The sequence below is a fragment of the Plectropomus leopardus genome, chromosome 2 (assembly GCF_026936395.1).
Source record: "Plectropomus leopardus strain MGB_pleo_1.0 chromosome 2, ASM2693639v1, whole genome shotgun sequence".
Lineage (NCBI taxonomy): Eukaryota > Metazoa > Chordata > Actinopteri > Perciformes > Serranidae > Plectropomus > Plectropomus leopardus.
Window position 1 is genome coordinate 14190682 of NC_142177.1, and position 21756 is coordinate 14212437.

The 21756-nt window shown below is 40.2% G+C and overlaps 1 protein-coding gene across 1 annotated transcript in view; it reads left to right on the top strand.

The window, feature by feature from the left end:
• Nucleotides 1-3082: 3082 nt before the first annotated feature.
• The window catches only part of LOC121954272 (lysyl oxidase homolog 2A-like), a 42078-nt gene continuing 23404 nt past the window's right edge, over nt 3083-21756 (top strand). Inside the window, exons 1-4 of the mRNA XM_042501650.2 lie at nt 3083-3275; nt 5025-5338; nt 8463-8638; nt 20380-20588. Coding sequence (XP_042357584.2) covers nt 5056-5338; nt 8463-8638; nt 20380-20588 — 668 coding nt within the window. The 5' untranslated portion in view covers nt 3083-3275; nt 5025-5055. The remainder of the gene's footprint in view (nt 3276-5024; nt 5339-8462; nt 8639-20379; nt 20589-21756) is intronic.

Below are 21756 nucleotides of genomic sequence, written 5' to 3' on the forward strand. Positions count from 1 at the left end.
TCATGAATGTGAACAAAACAGTCAGGTCATGACCTGACTGTTTTGCTCATATCCCCAACAATGGCATGTCTGTGATGTTGTGAGCAGCTGTCCATTAATTAACCATTTAATATTCATTTCCAATGTCAAATTGAAAAGAAAAATCACAAATATGGTTACATTTTTTTGCACTGTACATTACAAAAATCACAACTAGCGTACTTTAACTGGGACTTCTATCAGCACTAGACCTGCAGTTGTGTATTTGTTCTGCTTTGACGTCCCTCTGCTCTGTTGCAACTTGACTACAAAGACAAACCCTCCTGCTCAGCTGGGTGAGAGCAGAACTGTTGATCACATTTTTGACTGACAGAAGAAAAAAAATCTCTCCTGTATACCTTCATCTGTTTGTTTTGTTAACAGTTAACTACACAATGAATCAGTTAAGCACAGGGGCGTAACACACAGCCCCCGTGCCTGAGCCGGCCGGTCAGAGGATCCTGTCTGGCCCACTGGTTGGCTTTGCACACCTAATATTGATGCACTTGTGAAGACTAAGAGGTGTCAGGTTTCATGAGCGAGTTAAACAGTGAGTAGCCTTTTTTTGTGTAAAATTCTGCTTCAGAGGCTTGTCCACTCTGACCAAAAACAGTCCTCTGAAATAACAATAAACACTTATTGTGTGTTTAAGATTGTGCAGAATATTGTCAAACAGCATCTTCAGTCCAAAGAATCTGTATCACACCGTTATCTTAAAACAATATTGATGGGACCCAGCTGCTAAGGCACAGCCAAAGCATTTGATATTTAAATGGTTAGTAAGATAACTTAAACTACCTCCTCAATATCTTCCACTTTAGCCTGGTGCGTTGATGTCAGCATTACTACACAGGAGTGGAAATGTATGGAAAAATGAGTGGTAGACTGGCTAAATGTGGGAAAACAGCGATTGCTGAAATTGCAGTTCTCTTAAGACATCTCAGACGTTTAAAACGTACTTCTATAAGCTAAAAGAAGGGGACATTTTTTAGGTGTTGTTATTTGTAGGTTATTATGCAATGGGTTTACTGGTCAGGCCAATGCAAGATGAAATTTGGCTGTATGTGGCCCATAAACTAAAAGGAGTTTTACGCCCCTGGTTTAGCCGAAGAGCAGGCTGACTGCTTGTTTTCATTACCTCATTGTCCACAACAACAGGTAACTTAATGATGTTTACTCAGACAAAACAAGGGCTCATCCTCATTAAATCCCAGATGCTTTCTAAAACACGGCCCAGTAGCCAAACATGTTTGAAGTTTTTATTGTTGAGGCCTCTGGGTGCCACCAGATGGACAAACTCGTGTCTCCGTGTAAAACCATGAAGAAGGAAATCAAAATCTGTTTGTAACAGATACAGCAGACGGAGACTAGAAACGGTTATCTTGTTAGAGAGGTCAAATGTGTGACTTTTAACCAACATACAAAAAAATACTGAATAAATCTATGCACATGCATTAGTTTTTGGGGTTTTTTAAGGTTAATGTGAAATTTCATTCTATTCAATCATTGAAGTGGAGTAGTATAGAGGCCTCAAAAGGCTCAACTTAGCAGAAAAGTTGAAGTAAGTAACTGGAGCGATCTAAAACAAGTTCAGGCTAATTTTAGTCATTTCTTCATGTTTGATGTCATTTATGTCAGTAAATGTGAAACTTAACTGTTATTATATATGGTTTGTAGTTCATGTTCTTAATTGTATTCACACATCGGACATATTTGTTGGAACACTCTTACCACATGGTGGTGTCCTTTAACACCACGCCACCACGCAGGGTTTGTCCTTCTGGTGCCTTAGGCAGAGTTTATTCTGACAGATCAGTCTGGAGAATCAGGCATGGCATTTGGTTAATTCATAATCATATTGTCCAAAATGTGTAAAAAGTTCTTTACGTCATAACACAGCTGTCAAAACAACACACAATGACTGATGAATAATTTAGCATCAACAAGAGCAAATTGCTGTACAGATTTTGGGTGGGAAAAAAAAGATGTCTGGCCTCTAGTGTGTAAAGGCCTTTTACTTGTCTACAATGCCTCCTTGAGGGTTAAGTGGGAAGGATCACATACAGCCTGGAAAGCTTTGCTCCTTATATGTAATTTCTAGCCTATGTGTCACTTGGTTGCATCTGAATTTGAGTACATTTGGTTCTCCTTTGTGAAAATATGCACTACCATTTTATCACTGATTTTGTCCACAAGCTTTTAAGAAAACAAATGTCTCTCTTTGTTTTGTTGTCTTGTCTATACAGTCACCTTTGGTATGGTGGGAAGAAAGCCAGTGGACTTGACAGAGCTTGTTTACTGGAAACGCATACAGTCTTTATGGATAGGCGAGCCAAACCAATGATCTAACACAGTAGTTCTCAACCCTTTTTTCTGTCAAGGACCCCTAGATTGATACACATTAGGTCATGGACCTCCATCTGAAAAGATTTTGCTTCGTGGACCTCCCTCTGAAAAGATTATGGTTGTCAGATATGATTATGATCAGAATGCTATACTTTTTAAATACAGATGAGGAGATAACTGATCAGAAAGTCACACATATGACTTTAACTCACATTGGTCTCACTTCTATAAACCATCCCGAATGATCTGAGAATAGTCGATGTGAAATCAGCAGTATCTACTATAAAGCAGGCATTTGAGTCATTAGCCAAAAAAAAACAAAAACCGCTAGTATTCAGTGAGCTGTGATTTTGAGCTCTGCGGTCAGTTTTGGTTGTTATGTAATGATTGCATATGCTCTAGGTAAACATTCGTCGTCAGCCCGGTTTTAAAAAAAGAAAAAAAAAGTTTTTCTTTCTTATGGAAAGTGCAATAAAGATCCCTTTAGCTGTAATTATGCTTTAATGAACAAACAAAATTCCACAATCAGTAAATAATAAACTTCTTGATTCAAACACTAAACGAGTGTCAGTCCTCCCTTTGAGGCTATATAAAGCCGTAAGATGTCATTGAATATAATTTACTACCTTTCGTCCATGGTCCCGAGCGCCTGCAGTGTGTTTTTGTAACCCTGGTGATTGGGCTGAGGTGGGCGGGTCCAGGATGCTGAGGCGGACTCTCATTGGCTACTCCGCGTGGTGAGGAGTGGGCCGGGAGCGCGCGGCCAGCTGTGAGGGGAGCAGAGAAAACAGCCAGGAAGAGTACTAAAGGGACAAAGAACCGCTGCTTCACATCTCATCCTCTCCACCAAGCTGAAAACTTCAAAATCTGCGTCTTGAGAAGAGTTTACTGCCTGTTCTCCGTCTGTCAAAGTAAGTGTTTCCTCTCACCTCTAAGATTTCTAATGTCAGGCTCGTCAACCGGAGATAAGATCTCGCACGTGTGAGACTTAACTAACCTTCTGCAAAGTGTAGGGTTTTTTTTTTCTATTTGGGCGAATTAAAACATGAAATGCTATAAATGTATGCATCTTTGTCCTATTAAAACTAGTTTTATTGTATGTTCAATCAACTGTGTGTTTAAAATGAAAATGTCATATCCCCCAAAAGTTATCATTATCAGAACATGGGCTACTACAGTGTGCTGCATTACCTTAATACCCAAATAACATCCCCAAATGTAAAAGGAATTAGCGTTTCTCTACTATGTATGCCTTGCTCTGGTGCAGATTGTAAAGGAATTTCCTAAAGAGGCTGCAGGACTCAGCTGACTCAGGATGAGGTCTTCCTTTTGTCACTCACTGTGAATATTGGGAGCTGTGCTGGCCAGGGCTTAACAGGCACTTGATGGTTGATTTGTGCTTTTCTGGATTCAACAATAAACTATACAAGAGGACTGGCTTTGACTGAGAAAGAAATACATTCAGCATGTGGAGTGTTGCATTTCTCAGTTGATTTGCCTATATATAGCTACCTTTCACTGACAGAGAGCTTTCAGTTATTATTTGGCCTCATTGTCCTCATGCAAGACCACATGTTTGAGACATTTTGCATTGTTACACTATCCATTTACAAGCTGCTGTAAATATGAGTCTGAGAAAGTGTCAGCTGTGGACATTCTTCTGTTGGGGGTGGGTGTGTCTCCACTGGTTTTGTAAACAATTCAAGTGTTTCATAAATCTGAGACAGTAGTAGTCTACATATTGTTGATTCTGTCACTCTCACTTGCTGGCCAAATTAAAGTAGCTCCTTCCTCTGCTGAACTTTGATTAGAAGGTAAACCAGATGTTTCAGATGACCACGAGTAACATCTGACACAGTGTGATATTTCATTGACTGTGTGCTGCTGCAGGGGGTTCTTTCAAGCATGTAAACTCTGCAGTTTGTTTGGCTGTTACCATGACGTCAACTCAGAAAGCATCCACTCCGCTTCAACACAGTAAAGACGCTGAGGTCTCCTTCCCTCCCTTTCCTCCAGGAAAATTCCTCCTTGGGGGCTTCTGGGCCCTTCATTGACACTTTCATGGTTTACCCCTAAAATATGGAGTCAACTTTCCCTCTGAACCGCTGTTGCACAGCCTCCAGGCACAGATCAGCAGATAGATGAGGGAGGCAGCGCCCAACCCTGCAGGAGCCCACATTTGCTCTCCATTAGGCAGTTTGACAGAGAGAGGAATCCTTGTCACAGCAACCCAACCTTCGTTCTCACCTTAACCTTTCCAAACTCGCTTTATTCTCTCTATTATTGGCAGTCAAATGTATTTTCACTGGTTGCTTAATATACTGTAAAACTGTGGTGAATTCTTTCAGGGATTCACAAGTTTATACTTGTGGTTGCATAGAGGCCAGTGAAGGTTTTCTGGGAGCTGATGATGGCCAAACCAAATTGTTACTGCACAAGACTTCATACTGAAACTGCACACTTGCTCAAATTATGGGCAAAACTACGACTCACCACAAATTACTCTCTGCCTCTGCAGCATGCAGCCCTCAGTTTAACCCTTTGGTATTGGAAAAAGTTACGTTTAAAGTCCACCTCATTCAGAAATATTCAAAAAGCACAGCTCAGCACAGCTTCTATTACAGATGCTTATGGTCTTTTGTCTTATTAACTCCCCCTAGATCACTGTCTTGTCCTCCATCGTCCTGCATAATGCTGCGCCCAGTTGCCATCCACTGTCTCCTGTCCACCTTACTGTGCACATTGACACTGTGCAGCGCCCAGTCAGTCTCTAGCCCCCCTGTAATCCAGCTACGTCTAGCCGGGGAGAAGCGGAAACACTACGAGGGTCGGGTGGAAGTTTTCTACAATGGAGAGTGGGGGACGGTGTGTGATGATGACTTCTCCATCTCCGCTGCTCAAGTAGTGTGCAGAGAGCTCGGCTTCATGAATGCTGAGTCGTGGTTGCCCTCGGCCAAATATGGAAAAGGAGAAGGTAAGAAAACTAGCATGGAGTTTATTAGAACTGTGTTGGTCTCCAGGATTTGGTCAGAGTCTTGTATTTTCTAATCAAACCCAAAATTATGCTATCCAGTGGTTTCGGAACTGAGGTGAGAGTTATAGGGTGTCATGCTCAGGAAACCGACAAACCACACACACACGGAAAGTTTGTACATTTCTTCATACAGTTTCATATATTCCATGGAAATCCTTGAATAAGGTACACGTTTCCTCCCGTCTGACTGCTAATCCCCTCAGGCACTGGTTTCCCCATTAGAGGAGAACTGAGACGCACCAATCGGCTCTGAGCATGGGGGGTGGACTGGAATACTGGGAGTGTAAACCAGACGCAGACGTAATCTCATCTCCTTCACTTTGTCCTGTATGAATTCCTTCGTCACTGTAAAAACACTGATGGGATTCCCAAGTCTGTACGTGCAAAAGCTGCTGGCTGCTGGTGATAAACGTCAGTTGGTAGCTGTTAATTAACTCAGTGTCCCTTGTTAACGGCACATGTTTTCCCACTGGGTCGGGCCACATTCAGCCAGCCACTTCAAAAGTAAAGTAATTAACTTTGTGACTTGCTTCCCAAAACGCCACAGTAATTATAGCAGTTTAAAATAACATATATGAAGTGATACACCCCATGCATATAATGTTGCATGCATATAACATTTTACAAGAAGCAATTTACATTCAGTTTGATGCACATGCCTGCACTGGCTGTGCAGACAGACATCTGTTTGCACTGTATTTTGGAAACTGTCGTAGATATATAAAGATTTGGGGCTCAAAGTGACATTTGCTTCACTTTGAATGTTGTTGAGTTGCATTTTTTTAATGAGAAGAGGAGCAGGAAGTTTATTCTTTAACAAAAAAATCATCACAATTATCATTAAATAATTACCAAACATTTAAAGTAAAGATTTCCTGTCAGTAAGTTTTTAATCTGTAATAGCATCATTTTGAAAGGAGATTATCTGAGGTCAGGATACAGCTGTGTGCATGTGCTTGAATGGAAACTACTTCTATCTGTGTTTTCTTGTTGTTGGTGGAAACACGTGGCTATAAAAGTGTTCAAGAGCATTTTCCATTTCCCATCATGATGACTTATACACCAGTGAGAGAAACCACCAAATGGTTTTAATTGAAGACACGACTACATAACAATTTCAAGGACATCCCTTTTGGATACAGAGCGTTTTTCCTGCAGGGATGTTGATGGCATCCTCAGATGCCCTTACACAGCTATTATTTGCAGTTGTGAAAACATGTTTGTGTAAAAGAAATATTAAAAACATTTATGCTTCAAGCTACAACTCCAAACAGGACCAGATGCAGCTGGACAAAATTCATCTTGTTTAGATCTTCTTAGGAACAATGTGCTCTGTACAGTTTGTTATAATTTTGAGTGGCTGGCTTAAAATGCCAATAAAAGCCCAATCATGGCTCCCTTGTGCACTCTGCTCCCTGTTACATTCCCATAAGACTTGGGAATAATAGTTTTAACACACCAATCCAGATTCATCACAGCTGGCATTGCTGACTAGTTATTTAGACAAAGGATTACTGAGACAAAGCTGGTTCTCACGTGGAAACTCTGCTGTAGTTTAGCACCAGAGGACTTGGCTCCTGTTATGAAAGTGTTCCAGAGGTAATCATCTGTCTGGCAGGAGCTGGCTATGTGACCATATAACATGCAGTCACTTTCTTGGTATGATCAGGATGTTCCTCTGCAACATGTTGAGACTGTCAGAATGATGAGCAGTCCATTGGTGGTTTCCATGGTCACTGTTCTGCGGTTTCCCTCATGGCTGGTTTATAACAGCCAGCTGGATGGCAGATGATCCGCTTCAGCCATGACAACATTTTACTGAGCAGATTTTTCTTCTGAAAGAATGCGTCAGGTTAAGCTGGAGACCAAACACTGCATCTCCACGTGAGTAGATTTACTGTCCATTTGACTGGACGTCTGTGGAAATGCTGACATTGATGACAAAAGGGTGTGAGACATGGTTTAAGTTGACATGGTCCTATTTATATTTTATTGCAAATGGATCCCATATTAGGCAAAGTTATTGGGAGCTGAAGCTTGGGGCTGGCTCAGTGGAAAGAGTGTTGCACCAGTGCTGCACTTGTAAGGGGTTTGACTTTTGATAGCAAGGGTCAACCACACATTGGAATATAAATGTCATAAAATATCAACGTGCATATTTAACCCACATCATACATTAGAAAATAAGTCCTGGGGTGTCCGGTGGCTCAATGGCTAGAGCGGGTGCCCCATGTACAGAGGTTGTGTCCTCGCCGCAGGTTCGATTCTGGCCTCGTCCCTTTGTTGCATGTCGCCCCTCTGTCTCTCCCGCTTTCACACCAAGTCTTTCCTATTCATCAAAGGCATAAAAGCTCCCCCCAAAAACTTTAAGAAACCCCCAAAGTCCTGCAGTCCCAGAAAGCAGCACAAATATAACCATTTGCCCAAATCCCCATGAAACAGAAGTTAGAGCTTCTTCAGCTTCTGTTCTGTGACATATTTCTTAGTGAAATTGTATATTGGAGTAGTGTAGAAATACAAGAGGGATTTAAGTCAAATCCTTTGCATTTGATTGGACCACTAAAAAGTTGGCCGATATTTTAGCGCACCACAATGCTAGAATGGACTTCACTGCTGAAGGGTCTGTTAGTGCCATACACACCATTCTCCTTTCCCTAAAGAGGAGGAGAAAGGCAAAATGAACAAAGTTTTTACCCGCTGATATCCAAAGCACACGTCTCTTCCTATCTGACTCCATATTGCTCTGTTTTCTACTGCAAACCACAAACAGTGTAGTTTTATATGACCGGTGTGGTTAGCTAAACGTCTTATTTTTATTGGATGAAGCTTTATAAACACCCCTGGGTGCTGGATGAGCCATGAAACATTTGAAATCATTTTACAGAAAGATAATAATAATAGTATTTTGATGTAAAAAATATTCTGATACTGATTTTTTGGACATATATTTGGCATATATCTAGAGATAAATGATCAGTAAAAACAGGGACACAGGATTAAAACTGAGAAAATGTATTTTTTATGTCATGGGGACTTAATATCTTTCCCTCTCTCTCTGCTTCAGGCCGTATCTGGCTAGACAACGTGCACTGCTCTGGCAGTGAGAAGAGCCTGGCTCAGTGTCACTCCAATGGCTTTGGAGTGTCAGACTGTAAACACTCAGAAGATGTTGGAGTGGTGTGCACCCAAAAGCGCATTCCAGGCTTCAAGTTCATTCGGAACCAGGCCATCGGCGATGAGGTAAGTTCCCATGCAGCAACACACACATGATTAAACCTGGACACATAAAGGACACTTAGAGTAAATAGATATGTGCACATAAACTGCCTCAAATGTTAACTCCAGGGTGGGATCGCTTGATCACGTAGTTAATAACACTCCAGTAGCATCCACTCATGGTTCATGTGCGCACACGTAACCTGAACAGATGTTCAGCACAATAAAAAGTAGGATAGGCTGTGGATAAAAGAAAAACCTTATCACAGTGAATTGCTTCAAGGAGCTCAAAGTATTTTTTTCAAATCCTTCCAACTTTCCAGACCGAAACAGACAGATCAGTGGACTAAATTTAATGTTTGTCTGTCTCTAGATATTAAGAGGGGTAATATTTTGCTGCTTTTAAACAGTCTCTCAGCTGCTATGGGTTGCCATTGTAACGACATGTATCTAACCATTGTTATGATACATGTCGTAAACAAAATGCCCAAAACTTGTGTGATGAAAAATCCATCATCCTATTTTTTTTGATTTACTGATTGCCCGTGGTCCTTGCAAACTTCTCAGTATATACTGTCTATTTTTCAAAGTAGTGGTTGCACAATTTAAACTTTAAGGTCTAGCATGTGGAATTTAGTGAGATGGTTTGCAGGTTGCAACCAACTGAAACTGCTACCATGTGCCAATCGTGTTCGAATACTACAATGGCTGATGCAAAAACATGAATGGCCAGTCCCATTGAGAGACACAATGTTTTGGTTGTCCAGTCTGGGCTGCTGTAAAGACAACATTGTCAACTTCATGGAAGAGGACCCACTCTATATGTAGATATAAATAGCTTATTCAAATCAAACATCGAACAAAAACACAACAATTTTTAGTTTCAGGTGATTATACACTAATGAAAACATAGTTATGCTTATTATATTCAATATCTGCCAATATATCCCCTAAAACCTATACACTGGAGCTTTAAGAAATGTCTTGGCCAGTTACGGCTCTGCTACTCTGTAAATGGGTTATTGGGTAAATCTGTAGCGGGGATCAAAAAAAAGAATCATCTTTGAAAACAGGAAGTTGCTGTAGCATCAGAAACTGTAATTTAACTGCCAAAACCTACACTTTCAAGAAACAAAGTAAACTTATCATCCAATCCCTTGTAAATATAGGTAGAACTTGCTTAATTTATACACACGTGAATATGTGTCAGAGTTTTTGTAGTATTCGGGTGAGAGTTAACATTAACCTAACCAAGGTTAGTTGGTGATTTAGTCTAACAGTAGTGGCTGATTGTTTCATAGTTTGAGGTATATTTTTTTGTCTTTGTGAAATGGAATTTTATATTTTATTGTCATTATCGAACAACATTTTAATTAAGTGTCTTATCGGATGTATAGACCATATCCCATTACCACTTTAACTCTTCAGTGTCAGTTAAACTGACTACCTAGTTAAACAACAGTTACAGCTGGATGTCTTTAGGGCATAAATGCTCTTTATTCATCTCTATGTACAAACTAGTATGTGTACAAGCTGATTTTAATCAAGTGATGCACAGATCTCCATTTAGTTCAAGTAAACACATCGTATAGAGGCTCAGTTAATAACTACTTACTAACAGCTGTTGTAACCGGATCCAGTGTTTTGCACTCTGTATGATTAAATGGATACAACTAGTAATGAAAATTGTTTTCAAATGGGCTAACGGACACTAAATCAGCATGTCTGGAAAAAAATAGACAGCACTTCTCACGTGTACTTAGTCATATCTGCCACTACATGAAGCCAGTGAAATAATCTACAAGTTAGCGTCTAATGTTGAGTTGTCTGCTCCAACATTTGCACTGATGACTTAGCCAGGCTCCTATTAGTCTATTCCTGCCCACACCAGACCCCCACTCGGCAGCCTGGGAGATTTTGGAGATGACTCAGAGAAGGCGAAGACCATCCTGTCCGACTGCAAAGAACGCCTTTGTACCGGATGGAAAGTCAGTGTGGGTTTGTGGACATGACAGGAGAAAGGGAGAGGGAGGGGAGGGCAGAGGTATTATTTCAGATTGTCTGAGAAAAGGTTATTAAAAGACACGGAGGGTTTCCCTGTCCTGAAAACCAGACTGATAGAGATGAGGCAATATTTCTTTGGCAGCTCAAAAGACGGCCGTTGCTTTAATACTTAATGACTGCATTCATACCAGAGTAGTTTGTTTGTTTATACTAGAAGTCGGGTGGGAGTTTTGGCCAGACTCCTTACAACAGCCAGAGCACTGGACTGTGATTTTTACTGGGTTTAGTAAAGGCAACACGCCTGAGGAGAGCATCTGAAATCCCTGTGTGTCTTTCTGTTGCTTAGTTGAGTCATGGGAATGGAAGAGTAGAAGAAAGGACAAATTAAAATCTTTAATCACAGACTACTGTACCGTATTCAAATTGTTCTTACGTGTACAGGCTGTGCATGTAAGCAGCACCCTCTTATTCCCTGTCTGTCTTGTGTATTTAGGGTCTCTAGTGTGTTAATGCAGTCTGGTCCCCCACCCTGTAAATATTTCCTTGGTCTGGCCGTAGCCTTTCAAGTAGCAGGGGAGTGGATTGGGAAAAGGTGTAGCTACACCTCTTTAACCGTACTCGAGGTGACGTCAGCAATGGGCAGCACTGTTCCTTGAATTCTGTTTATTCACAGCATGAATTGACATTCTGTGCTCAATCTGGAAAGTTAACACCCTAACCAAATGTGCGCTACAGTCCAAGTAGAGGTCAATGCCAGAGGAGTTGCGCAATTTCTCTATGTGAATGCTTTCCAGCTTTCAAGATGATAAAACTCATATGTTTGATATATGAAGAGTGTGGCATGCCAGGGGCTTTGTATGAACTCTGAGCTTGTAGTATAAGGGATGTGTCTGTTCATGTTGATATGATATAAGTGAAAGTTACAGAGTTTGTATTACTGGGAATATATTCTAGTAGGCACCTTGTCTTTTTCCAATACTTTATGTCAGGGTACATCTACAGGTCACAAAGTTGTTTCAAACAGCAATGATTTTGTTTTTGTGAAAGATACATCATGAGGCTGCATTGGAGTTTATGAAAATATGTGAAAATAAGACTATAAGCTTCCTCTGGCGAGTTCAGCTTTGACCACAAATAATAGTCCCATGAAAACATCAGTCTGTTATAAATGAAAACAGAGGCTTTCACTGGCACTGGCATATGAAGATGTGCTACCCGATAAGCACAACCAGGACCTTGTCAGAGGTATCATTTTAAAGGGACTTATGATGCTTTTGCTTGTTTTCTGTCTGATATATAATGGTGCAGTTTTGGATCTTTATATCAAAGGTGGTCAAAGTTTCAAATAATGAGGTAAATATATGTAAAAGTAATCCCTGTGAGTAAAAGCTTCAGGCTTCAGACCATTCTCAATACTCTGTTTCAAATATATGTTTTTTCTACTTTGGTTACAGCTGATTTCAGCTCATGACAGATTTTTTTAAAAGTTCGTATGCCCCATACCATAGACTGTATATAAAGATGGATAATGTTTCCCCACTTAATTCCGCTGTGCTAAAGTGAAGTTAAAATTTCCCAAATGCAGCCACTGCCATTTTGCGCTGGTGAAGTCATTCGGAGCCAGAGTCTACACGGTAGCGATCTCTGCGGTGGGAGCATTCCCACCAAAATACCCATTCAACCAATTGCAAGAAGCCCATTGAATGCAAGCGCATGGATTGGCTGACACAGCTGTCAATCGTGGCGGAAAATCCCCTTTTTATAGAATCAAATAACTAATTAAAACTGAACTTATCATAAAGATGATCACTTGAACAAACATCAAGGTGATGAGAACTACCTTGAGTGACAAAAACCGTCTTTGGGAAAAATGTACATGGCGTGTACGTTGAGTTTTTAGCTTGGCCTATATCCCATTCACTAGCATGGAGGGGCAGGCTTTAGGACCTATACTGCAGCTAGACACCAGGGGGCAATCGAGATTGAAAAGTTACTCTCTAACTGTCATATTGTCCATCTTTATAAACAGTGTATGCCCCATACACACTCCTTCAAGTAGCCCACACTGCTGCATGTTGCTACATGCTAACATCAGGGAAATCTCTAATCTCGGTCACAGATATTCATTCATTCATATCTGGTTTATTTGTTCATGTCGTTGTATTAACTTCTCCTTGATTTTGGATCACATTCCTACTGGAACATGTCTGTTTGTGTTTAAAAGTGGTTTTCAAGGTAGAAAGTGTGTTACAGTCATTCAACACCTGCAGTTTCAGTGCAGGGATGGTGAGGTACAGAAGACCCGCAAATGCTGATCAATAAGAGCAGACCTTAGGAGAGGGGCTTAAAGAGACAGGCGCTAAACAAAGGGCGGCGAATATAGGGGTTCCAGCACAGACAACAGGGGGAAAATAAAGTGTGTTTTGACCATTGGAGCATGTAAAAATGTTCCAGAAGAAACCCAAAATACAAGTATGAACCTGAAATGGGCATAATGGGTCCTCTTTAACGACTAATCATGTCAACTCATGCTTTATCAAAGTAATGTCAGTCTTTACTACTGTCCAGCTGAAGACAAAAGCTTTGTCTCTTACCATTGAAAGCTAGTTATGCAACACTCCTGACACAGAACCACATAACATGCATTGCTGGTTGACTATCTCATTGTTGTGAATAATGTTAATCATTTTAACATGCAGCATCTAATGCCCCTCTAATGCTTTTATGGTTTTCTTTTTATTTGTCTGTCTAACCAGGCACAGTCACTTTTATTATGAGCTTGGGTTTGGTCTTTTAGTCAGTGTGAGCAAATACATTTGTCAGCAGAACCAAACACTAAGATGGCAGGAAACTTTGTTTATCATCTGTAAGTGGGGGCTTTTCAACCAACTCTGCCACGTTCAGTCCTTTATATGTGAAAAGCACGCTGCATGTGTCATCATGATCATAACTAAATGCATATCATTTATTTAAGGATAATGATAGGCTCATGGTTTGATAGGAGTTTTTCCGGGATGTCCTTAACAATGTTCTCCGAAAAGTTGGCGTTGCTGGCATTATCCTCCACACTGTCCCCTGCGGAAGAGAAATATCCAGTTGGTTATAGCATTTCAGTCACAAACCAATGCAGGTAGAAAAAATAAACAATTTTCAAATGGATAAATCACACACTACTGCTTGCAGACCCTCTCACATAAATATAAATAGATTATAAGTCTAGATGGGTTAATCTTTTGAAGAATGATGAAGTTTTCTTCCTGAGGGGATGAAAAAAAGGAGCACCACCAACAGCTGCCTTTACCCACCACACCACTTTGTGTGTTTACTTCAACTAAACACATCCAGAATCAACACACAGACGTCAGAAGCCAGTTGTAATAACAGAATGCAGCGGTTAAAAGCTTTTTGATCCATTGCACATCTAAACAGGGTAAAGGTTGCTCTTCTCCATCAGGCGCGACGGTGTCAGTTTACAAGAATTCCTCACAGTTGCTGCTATACAGCAAAAAGAAACCTGAGCCAAAGTTGGATTTGCCTCCAACATGATGTATGCAAGAGGCTTGAGAGGAGGAGAGTGATCGAGGGGAGAAAAGGTTGATGCATGTCAGGAGGCTGAGGGCGGATTTTCTCTTGTGGATAGAGTAGCAGACAGATCCACCACATGTTCAACAGCTGGATCACACTGTGGCCTGAGCTGTCCTTTAGGCTGCAGTGTCCAAAATCCAGACTTTTATAATACATATCTGCACTTTATGGGCATACCATTGAGACTCAGTAAATGTGAATTATTGTACGTGCAGCACACATATGCATCAAGACTCATAGATATAACACATTTAAGCTTTTCAAATGTGAGATAAAAGGTTTTTATTTAAAATCTAAAGCCCCAGTTCACAATTTGATGTAGAGGTGTGTTTCAGAATTTCAATATAAATTATTTAAAGAGGACCGATTGCGCTCGTTTTCAGGTTCCAACTTATATTTTGGGTTTCTACCAAAACATGTTTACATGCTTTAATGGTCAAAAAACATATTATTTTCCTTGTACGTTCTTAACTGGAACGCTTGTATTCACCCTCTGTCTAAGAATGCTCTGTTTAGGCTGGACTGTTTAAGCCCCCCTCCGAAAAAGCCAGTCTGCTCTCATTGGTCAGAGTTTGCGGTCTTCTAAGTCTCTGTAACGTTATTGCAGACAGGGAATGACCTTAAATCAGTATAGCTGCACTGTCACCTGTGAAAAATCACCAATAACAGCTTTTTAGTACTACCGGACATGTTCCAGCAGGGATATGGTACAAAATCTGGGAGAAACCAACAATATCACAGACCAAGAATATATTTTTCCATGATGTCAGCATGTAGCTGCATGTAGCAGTGTAGTTGCAGCTGAGGAATTATTGGGGAGAAATCAACAACATTGTGAACCAAGATTTCATAATCCCTGATGTTAGCATGTAGCTACCTGTAGCAGTATATTAATGAAAACACTTGCCATAGTTTGCCTGGAGCAGGTGATCATACAAAGAAATCCACCACCGGCTAACGTCTGCTTATCTGGAAAGTAGAAAAAAAATTACTCAGAATAGTCTGAAGCCTGAGGTTTTATTTTTAAATTTGTTTACCTCATTATTTGAACATTTGCCCTGTTTGATATTAAGTTATCATTTTATAAAATTATATATGACAGAAAATAATGAAAAGCATAATAGGTTTCCCTTTAACTTAAAGGAATAGACTGGTTTTTTTAAGTCATACCTTTTCTTACAGAGAGTTAGACGAGTAGATTGATACCATTCTCATGTCTGGCCATAACACATAAAACTGCATACAGCTGTCACTTATCTTAGCATACAAACTGGAATGAACATTTCAACATGAAATATTGGCCATATATAATTTATATGATTTTACAAGTAATTTAAAGCTGTGTGTGTATGTGCATGTGTCCACTCTACCTATTGTAAGGATCTTTTTCCTTTTGGTTGTCATGATGGGAGCAGTACACTCACTGATAGATATTCCAGATGCAAAGCACATAGCTATATGCACACACAGACACACACACACACACACACACACACACACACACACACGTACACACACACACACGTACACACACGAACAGACACGTACACACACTTCCTCAGACAAGTCAGTCAAGCAAACTTGGGGCCAGTGAGGCAGAAAGTGGGGTGGGGCAGATGTGAAAGTCATTTGAAAGAGCCGTGCTGTTCTCCTGCTTTTCATCTAAACTGTGGCGTGATTATCATTCATACTTGCCATGTTTTGTAAGGTGGAGCGGGAGTAGGTGGGTGAGTACCCTGGGCACGTGTAGAGAAACGTGCAGTGAGGCTGTAGGGCTGAACATAACGGAAGAAATGCACAGTAGTGGAAGCATTAGTCAGACACACTGGCTAGACCACAGTCTCATGTTCACACAATCTACATGAGGGGGACTGCTCAGAAAAACAAGTCTGCTCTCCATTTAGAAAGAGTTCAGTAATGGTCAAAGCTCACTTCACGAACTAAGGAGGTAAATAAGGACTGTTTTCTTTTTTCTTTTTTTGTAACTAACCCCTTACAAACAAGGCAAAGAATTATTTTTTAAACCAATATTTCCATTACAGCCAGTCATGCTGTAGTTAAGTCCAACTAGCCCAGTCTAAACCTTTCATATATCAAATATTGACCATTTATGATTTATTTACTTAGAACAGGAAAAGAGTACTTACAGAGAAAGGCCACAGAATGAATGACCCACTACAGTGCACATAGTCAGGGAGTGACTGTGAAATGAAGCAACCTTATAGAAATGTCTGCAGAGTGGAAAGCCTGCACTCATCACACATTCTCACATTTAGGCCAATCCAGTTGCCAAAATGGTAGCCTAACCACAGCATGTCATTTTTCTTTAACAAACAAGATATTATTTGTGGATTTGTGAACTTTAGAGCTGCTGGTAGTTTTTTATCTTTAAAACCCAAGAATCTTTTCATGTATTTCAGACATTACTTACCACTAACTCCGAATATCCAAATTGATATTACAATATTTTCACTAGAATGTGATAAAATATCATCTTGGGCCATGCTCTGTGTGCTGTGTATTAATTTTCCTACGTTTTTCCGCAAAAGAGTGCTTAAAAGTGACCAGTGTGTAGATTTGGGCCTCTGCCAAACAGGATTATGCTGAGTTTATGTCTGGTGGTCTGGGTTCGGAGGTGGGGGGGGGCGGCTGCATTTATCCCAGCTGTGGATATCTGTCTTCTTGTCTTTAGCCTCACACGTTCAGACTCCGGACAGTTTCCTCTCTGTGAGCCAAATTCAACACTGGTCAGACCCATCTCAGTGCCCCCTTTCATGCTCACCTTGTACCCATATTCTACCTGGTGTTTCTGTTTTCACACCTGGCTTCACTCTGATTACTCACATTTTCCGTTTCCATGTTCTGTATGAGTGAAGTTTTACATATTTCAGAAGTTGGGTTACATGTTTTGAAGAAGCTTCAAGTCTTTTATACCATAAAGAATATCCTTTCATGTTTTAACCCCTTAAAACCAGAGCAAACCTGACTTGATTTCTTTCAAAAACAGGTGAACAAAATAAGCAAGAAATTAACTAAAAGTACATAGAGAGAAAGTTGAAAAACCAAAACACAGAAATAACCTGGAAAAATTGCCTACAAAATTATAATAATTGTATAATGTAATTTAAAATATGTAATTATGATGATCATAAATATAGTTTTTTCCCTACAATTTCTATAAATAGTTTTCTAGATCTACTAATTTCGTGAAATTTGTGAAACATTTATTACCCAGTTGCCTTTTTCCCATGTTTTTAAAAGAAATTGCACCAATTTGCTCAGGGTTCAAAGGCTTAAATATTGTGAAAGGTGTCTGAAAGCAGTATAAGGAATGCTATGTTGCTCCAGGTTTCAAAGGGTTAAAGATAGGTTTTAATTTGAGAGCAGCGAATCCCTGATCATAATCACGTCTCCTCACCCTCCCATCCTGCCAGGCACTGACGGAAAACATGGTGTCATGCTACGGCCAGCAGGAATCTCTTCATGAAAGAGTGGTTTTTACCCGCTCTAACCGCTGCGGTCAGTGGGAGGACTGGGGTCACTGTAGAAACAGTCTGACTCCTCCTGCTCTGCAGTATTTAGTGTTCAGACACCCTGCAGCCTTGAACATTCCCTCAAGCTGACGCCATCTCAGGAAACCACCCTGTTGGCAAATGCTTCATATTTCTGGGAGACATGCCTGGAGGTTGGCTTTTTCTGCAGAGTTAAAGAAGCAGGCCATTACAAAATTACTGAGATCAGCATACCACTGAGCAGCTCAGTGTTTTGGCTTTTTCTGGCACCCGCAGTGCAACCTCGCACCCAGCCAGGAACAAACTGCAGAACTTGGCTGAGGGAGGCAAACGAACAATGGCAGAATCATTAGGTAGCTGTTATCCCATAAAGCGCTGGAGGTCAAAGGTTACCATTCCATCCTGATTTAGGGGTCTTTAGGACACATGATACTGTGGTTGGTGACCCTCGGTCTGACTAACTGGCTTTACAGCCCTTTTATAGTCAGTGCACTGTGGACCACCTGCAGACACTCTCCTAACCTAAACTCTGCAGCAGCTTCTGTCTTTATTCTCTCTTGATTTACAATTAGAATTTTATGGATAACATTTTTGTTTTTCAACTTCTATCAGTGCCATTACCTTGCCTTTTTCTAATCATCCAAGATGCTACGTGACAAGTCTTTGAGGAGACTTTTAGCTGGATTCTTCCACACTTCAAAGACTAGTTTCTTCTTTTGCGCTCTGGTTCATTTCAAGTTCTTGGCCCAGTGAAATTTATGACATTGATCTATTTCATGTCATTTGTGAATATCCAGTGACTTTTCATCAAGGAGTCTATACAAGATACTAGTGAATTACAATTTATTCCATTTAAGTTTTTTCCGTGGAAACCCAAACAACGTTTGCTGGTTTTGACAGCTCTGTACTGTAATGTTAGATGTATGCTGTCCTCCTACTCACTTACAGGCCCTCACATCTCAGCTCTGAACATGCAACAAACATGAAGCAAAAATTCCAGACATTCATCCAATCTGCTAGGGCCTCTTTGCAACACTTAACAAGTTTAAACAAAGATTTAATCTCCAGATTTTTCTATGTGACTTGTTGTATTTTCAAGCACATGTGCACACATTGCCACATTGGAATTTCTTTTTTTTCTGAAACACTTCTGGATTCATGCACAATATGTTCTTGTTTTATAACTCATAGAAAATGTTGTATATCAAGAAGAACAGTGCATGCAAAGTCCAGAGCACAAATAAAACCAACTATATCCTCTAAATGACATTTTGACTTTTTGACAGCACACAATTTATTATCTCCGTCAGGCGTTAGACTGGTGGGGATCATGCATCGGGTTGTGTGAGTGTGTCAGTGTGTGTTTCTGTCTGTCTGCAACTAATCTTGCTCTACCTGACCAATCAGCCTCATAGTTTTTCATTTTTATTGATTTTTTTATACCATCACTGAATGCCGACTCCTCTTAACTGACTGGTAGGGACAGCATGTTCTCCAGAAATCGTCTCATCTAAGAACTTGCCGTAACTGTTGCAGGCCACATTTTGGCCTTTGCTGTGTCTCAAAATGTGACATCCATATAAAGGTTTGGTCTTATTTTCAACTGGAGCATCTGCCAATAATTCCATACCCAATATGTTGTGATTCACTAAAGTTAGGAACAATCTAAAATGAATTAATCCCTGTTTTTTTTTTATCTTTACCTCCATCTTGAGGAGGTCAGGGAGCCAGGAGGGACAATTCCACCGGCCACAGCTTCACTGATGTTTTGTTTAGAGGTGCACCGATTGTAAATTTCTGGGTTGATGTTTAAAATAACAATTTTGCCAATAGCCAGTGTTTTTATATTGTTGTTTTTCTGTGTTTTTATACCTCTTTTTGTGCCAGGGAAACAAATAAATCTGCACTATAAAAAATAACTGAACTGTTTTAAAGTCATTAAGCCTTTCATTACACTACCTTTGAATGAACTCAAATTCAGTCATTCGCAACATGTAATACCGAACTTCTTCAAAGGCCTTTTTATATATCGATGATTCTTTCTAATCACAGAGACCATTTGCTGATTAGTCTTTGTTTTCTTCTTGTACCTGCTCATTAACTTAAGTTTTTGGCCGTTTTTCTCGAGCCCTGCTTTTTGGAAATTAAATTTATGTGAACAACAAAATAATATCCCCCACTGCCATCTGCAAGTGTCATGTCATGACAGTTTTGTTCAGCCACAAATCATTCCTCCGTGTCATTAATAACTGGCCTTTAAACTGTACTGACTTTGACTGTAGGCTGCAGCACACCAAAGCAGGAGATAACAACAATACACGCAAAAAAGGAGATGATTTAATCAGGTAGCCTACTTCCGGCAGAAGCACAAATACCAAGTAAAAATGACCAAACTCCCTCTCAAAGTCAAGAAAGGACTAGTTCATTTTGTATAGTGCTTCAATTTAATGGATCATTACACATTAGGTATAGAACTGATCTAAAGCTGCTCCACTTTAAAATGAGACCAAACTTTTCAAAGACCAAAATGTGGCCTTTGACTGTGAGGCTTGTTTGGCAGAGATGATCTCTGAAAAACTGCGTCTTCTTAAAGAGGTCAAACTTCCTGTACGTTACTTGTAATATGACATGCCATGATGAAATATTTCCTCTGCTGCTTCTCAGGGTTTGACAGTGCAGGTGGAGGATGTGAGGATCAGGGCCACATACTCTCACCGGAAGAGGATTCCCATCACTGAGGGCTTTTTGGAGGTGAAAGACGGAGGCAAGTGGAGACAGATCTGTAATGAGGAGTGGACGGAGAAGAACAGCAGGGTCATCTGTGGCATGTACGGCTTCCCCGGGGAGAAACGCTTCAACACCCGACCCTACAAGTGAGTAATGCTGCCCCGGAGCCAGCAGCAGGGTTTAAATAAGACCAGTTATATGTAATGAGAGTCTATACAAAGTCAAAACATAAACATTTAGCTTTTAGTTAAGTTGTTTACAGTTTAGGTTATTGGAATATACTCGTGCTACATATATAATGAAACACACTGTGTCAAAAACACATGCTATCATTTGAGGCACACCACACATTCCTGTATGATACAAACACTTTTTTTATGTTTAAAATATTGCATTTCCTAGAAGGTAATGGATTTTTTAACTGTTGATTTTCAATGTATTCAGGAACGTCTTATCATAGCAAACCAATGTTGAGAAACGTTACGTAACCATGCATGTTTACACTAGTCATCACTCAACCCTTCATCCGTTTTCCACACTGAGATTAAACAGACTCGAGCTCAGAGATTCTTGACAAGAAGTCAAACACTGCCACAGGAAGTTTTAGAGGATGAGCCATGCTGGGAAACAACTTAGTGCAACTCGCTGTGAAACAGTGGCTGTTTTTGGCTGTATCTAATTGTTTCCTTCTTAGCAAAAATGTCAATATGTAGCCTAAAACACAAAGCCAGTTTTTTCCTAGAACACTTTGTTTATGTACAATTTTTTTATCTGCTCACATGGTTGCAGCTGAAGTTCAAAACAAAACAGATGCTTACGGCACATGAGCGAATAACCACATGAGCAAATCTCCTGATCTGGTAACTGCATGAAAGAGAACACCCTAACATTCGTCTAATATTCAGCTGTTTAAAGAAACAAATGTAGTTAGTTGCCCTCAAGAAGAACATTTCTTTGTTGGTTTGGTTTTTGGTGAAGCTCATGAGTCTATATTTGCATATGTTAGTCTACTCTATTCATTATGCACATTCAGTCAGTGTTAGTCTCTGAATTCAAATGAAAGGCTCCCAGTACCATCGTCCAACCACAGTCAAATTAAAACCAGAGAGACGTCAGAAATGCATTTGTTTACAAATATTTGGAGTCGACGGGATGATCATGTATAATGTGGTCAGATTTGCACCTTGATATTCACATGGATGCTTCTGGCTTGCTTAGGGATGCTTATGATGTAGTTAGAAAAAGGCAAAGAAGATGACTTAAATTAAAAAGGTTTCTTTTTTTTTTACAGTTTTGGTAGACATGGAGTCATCT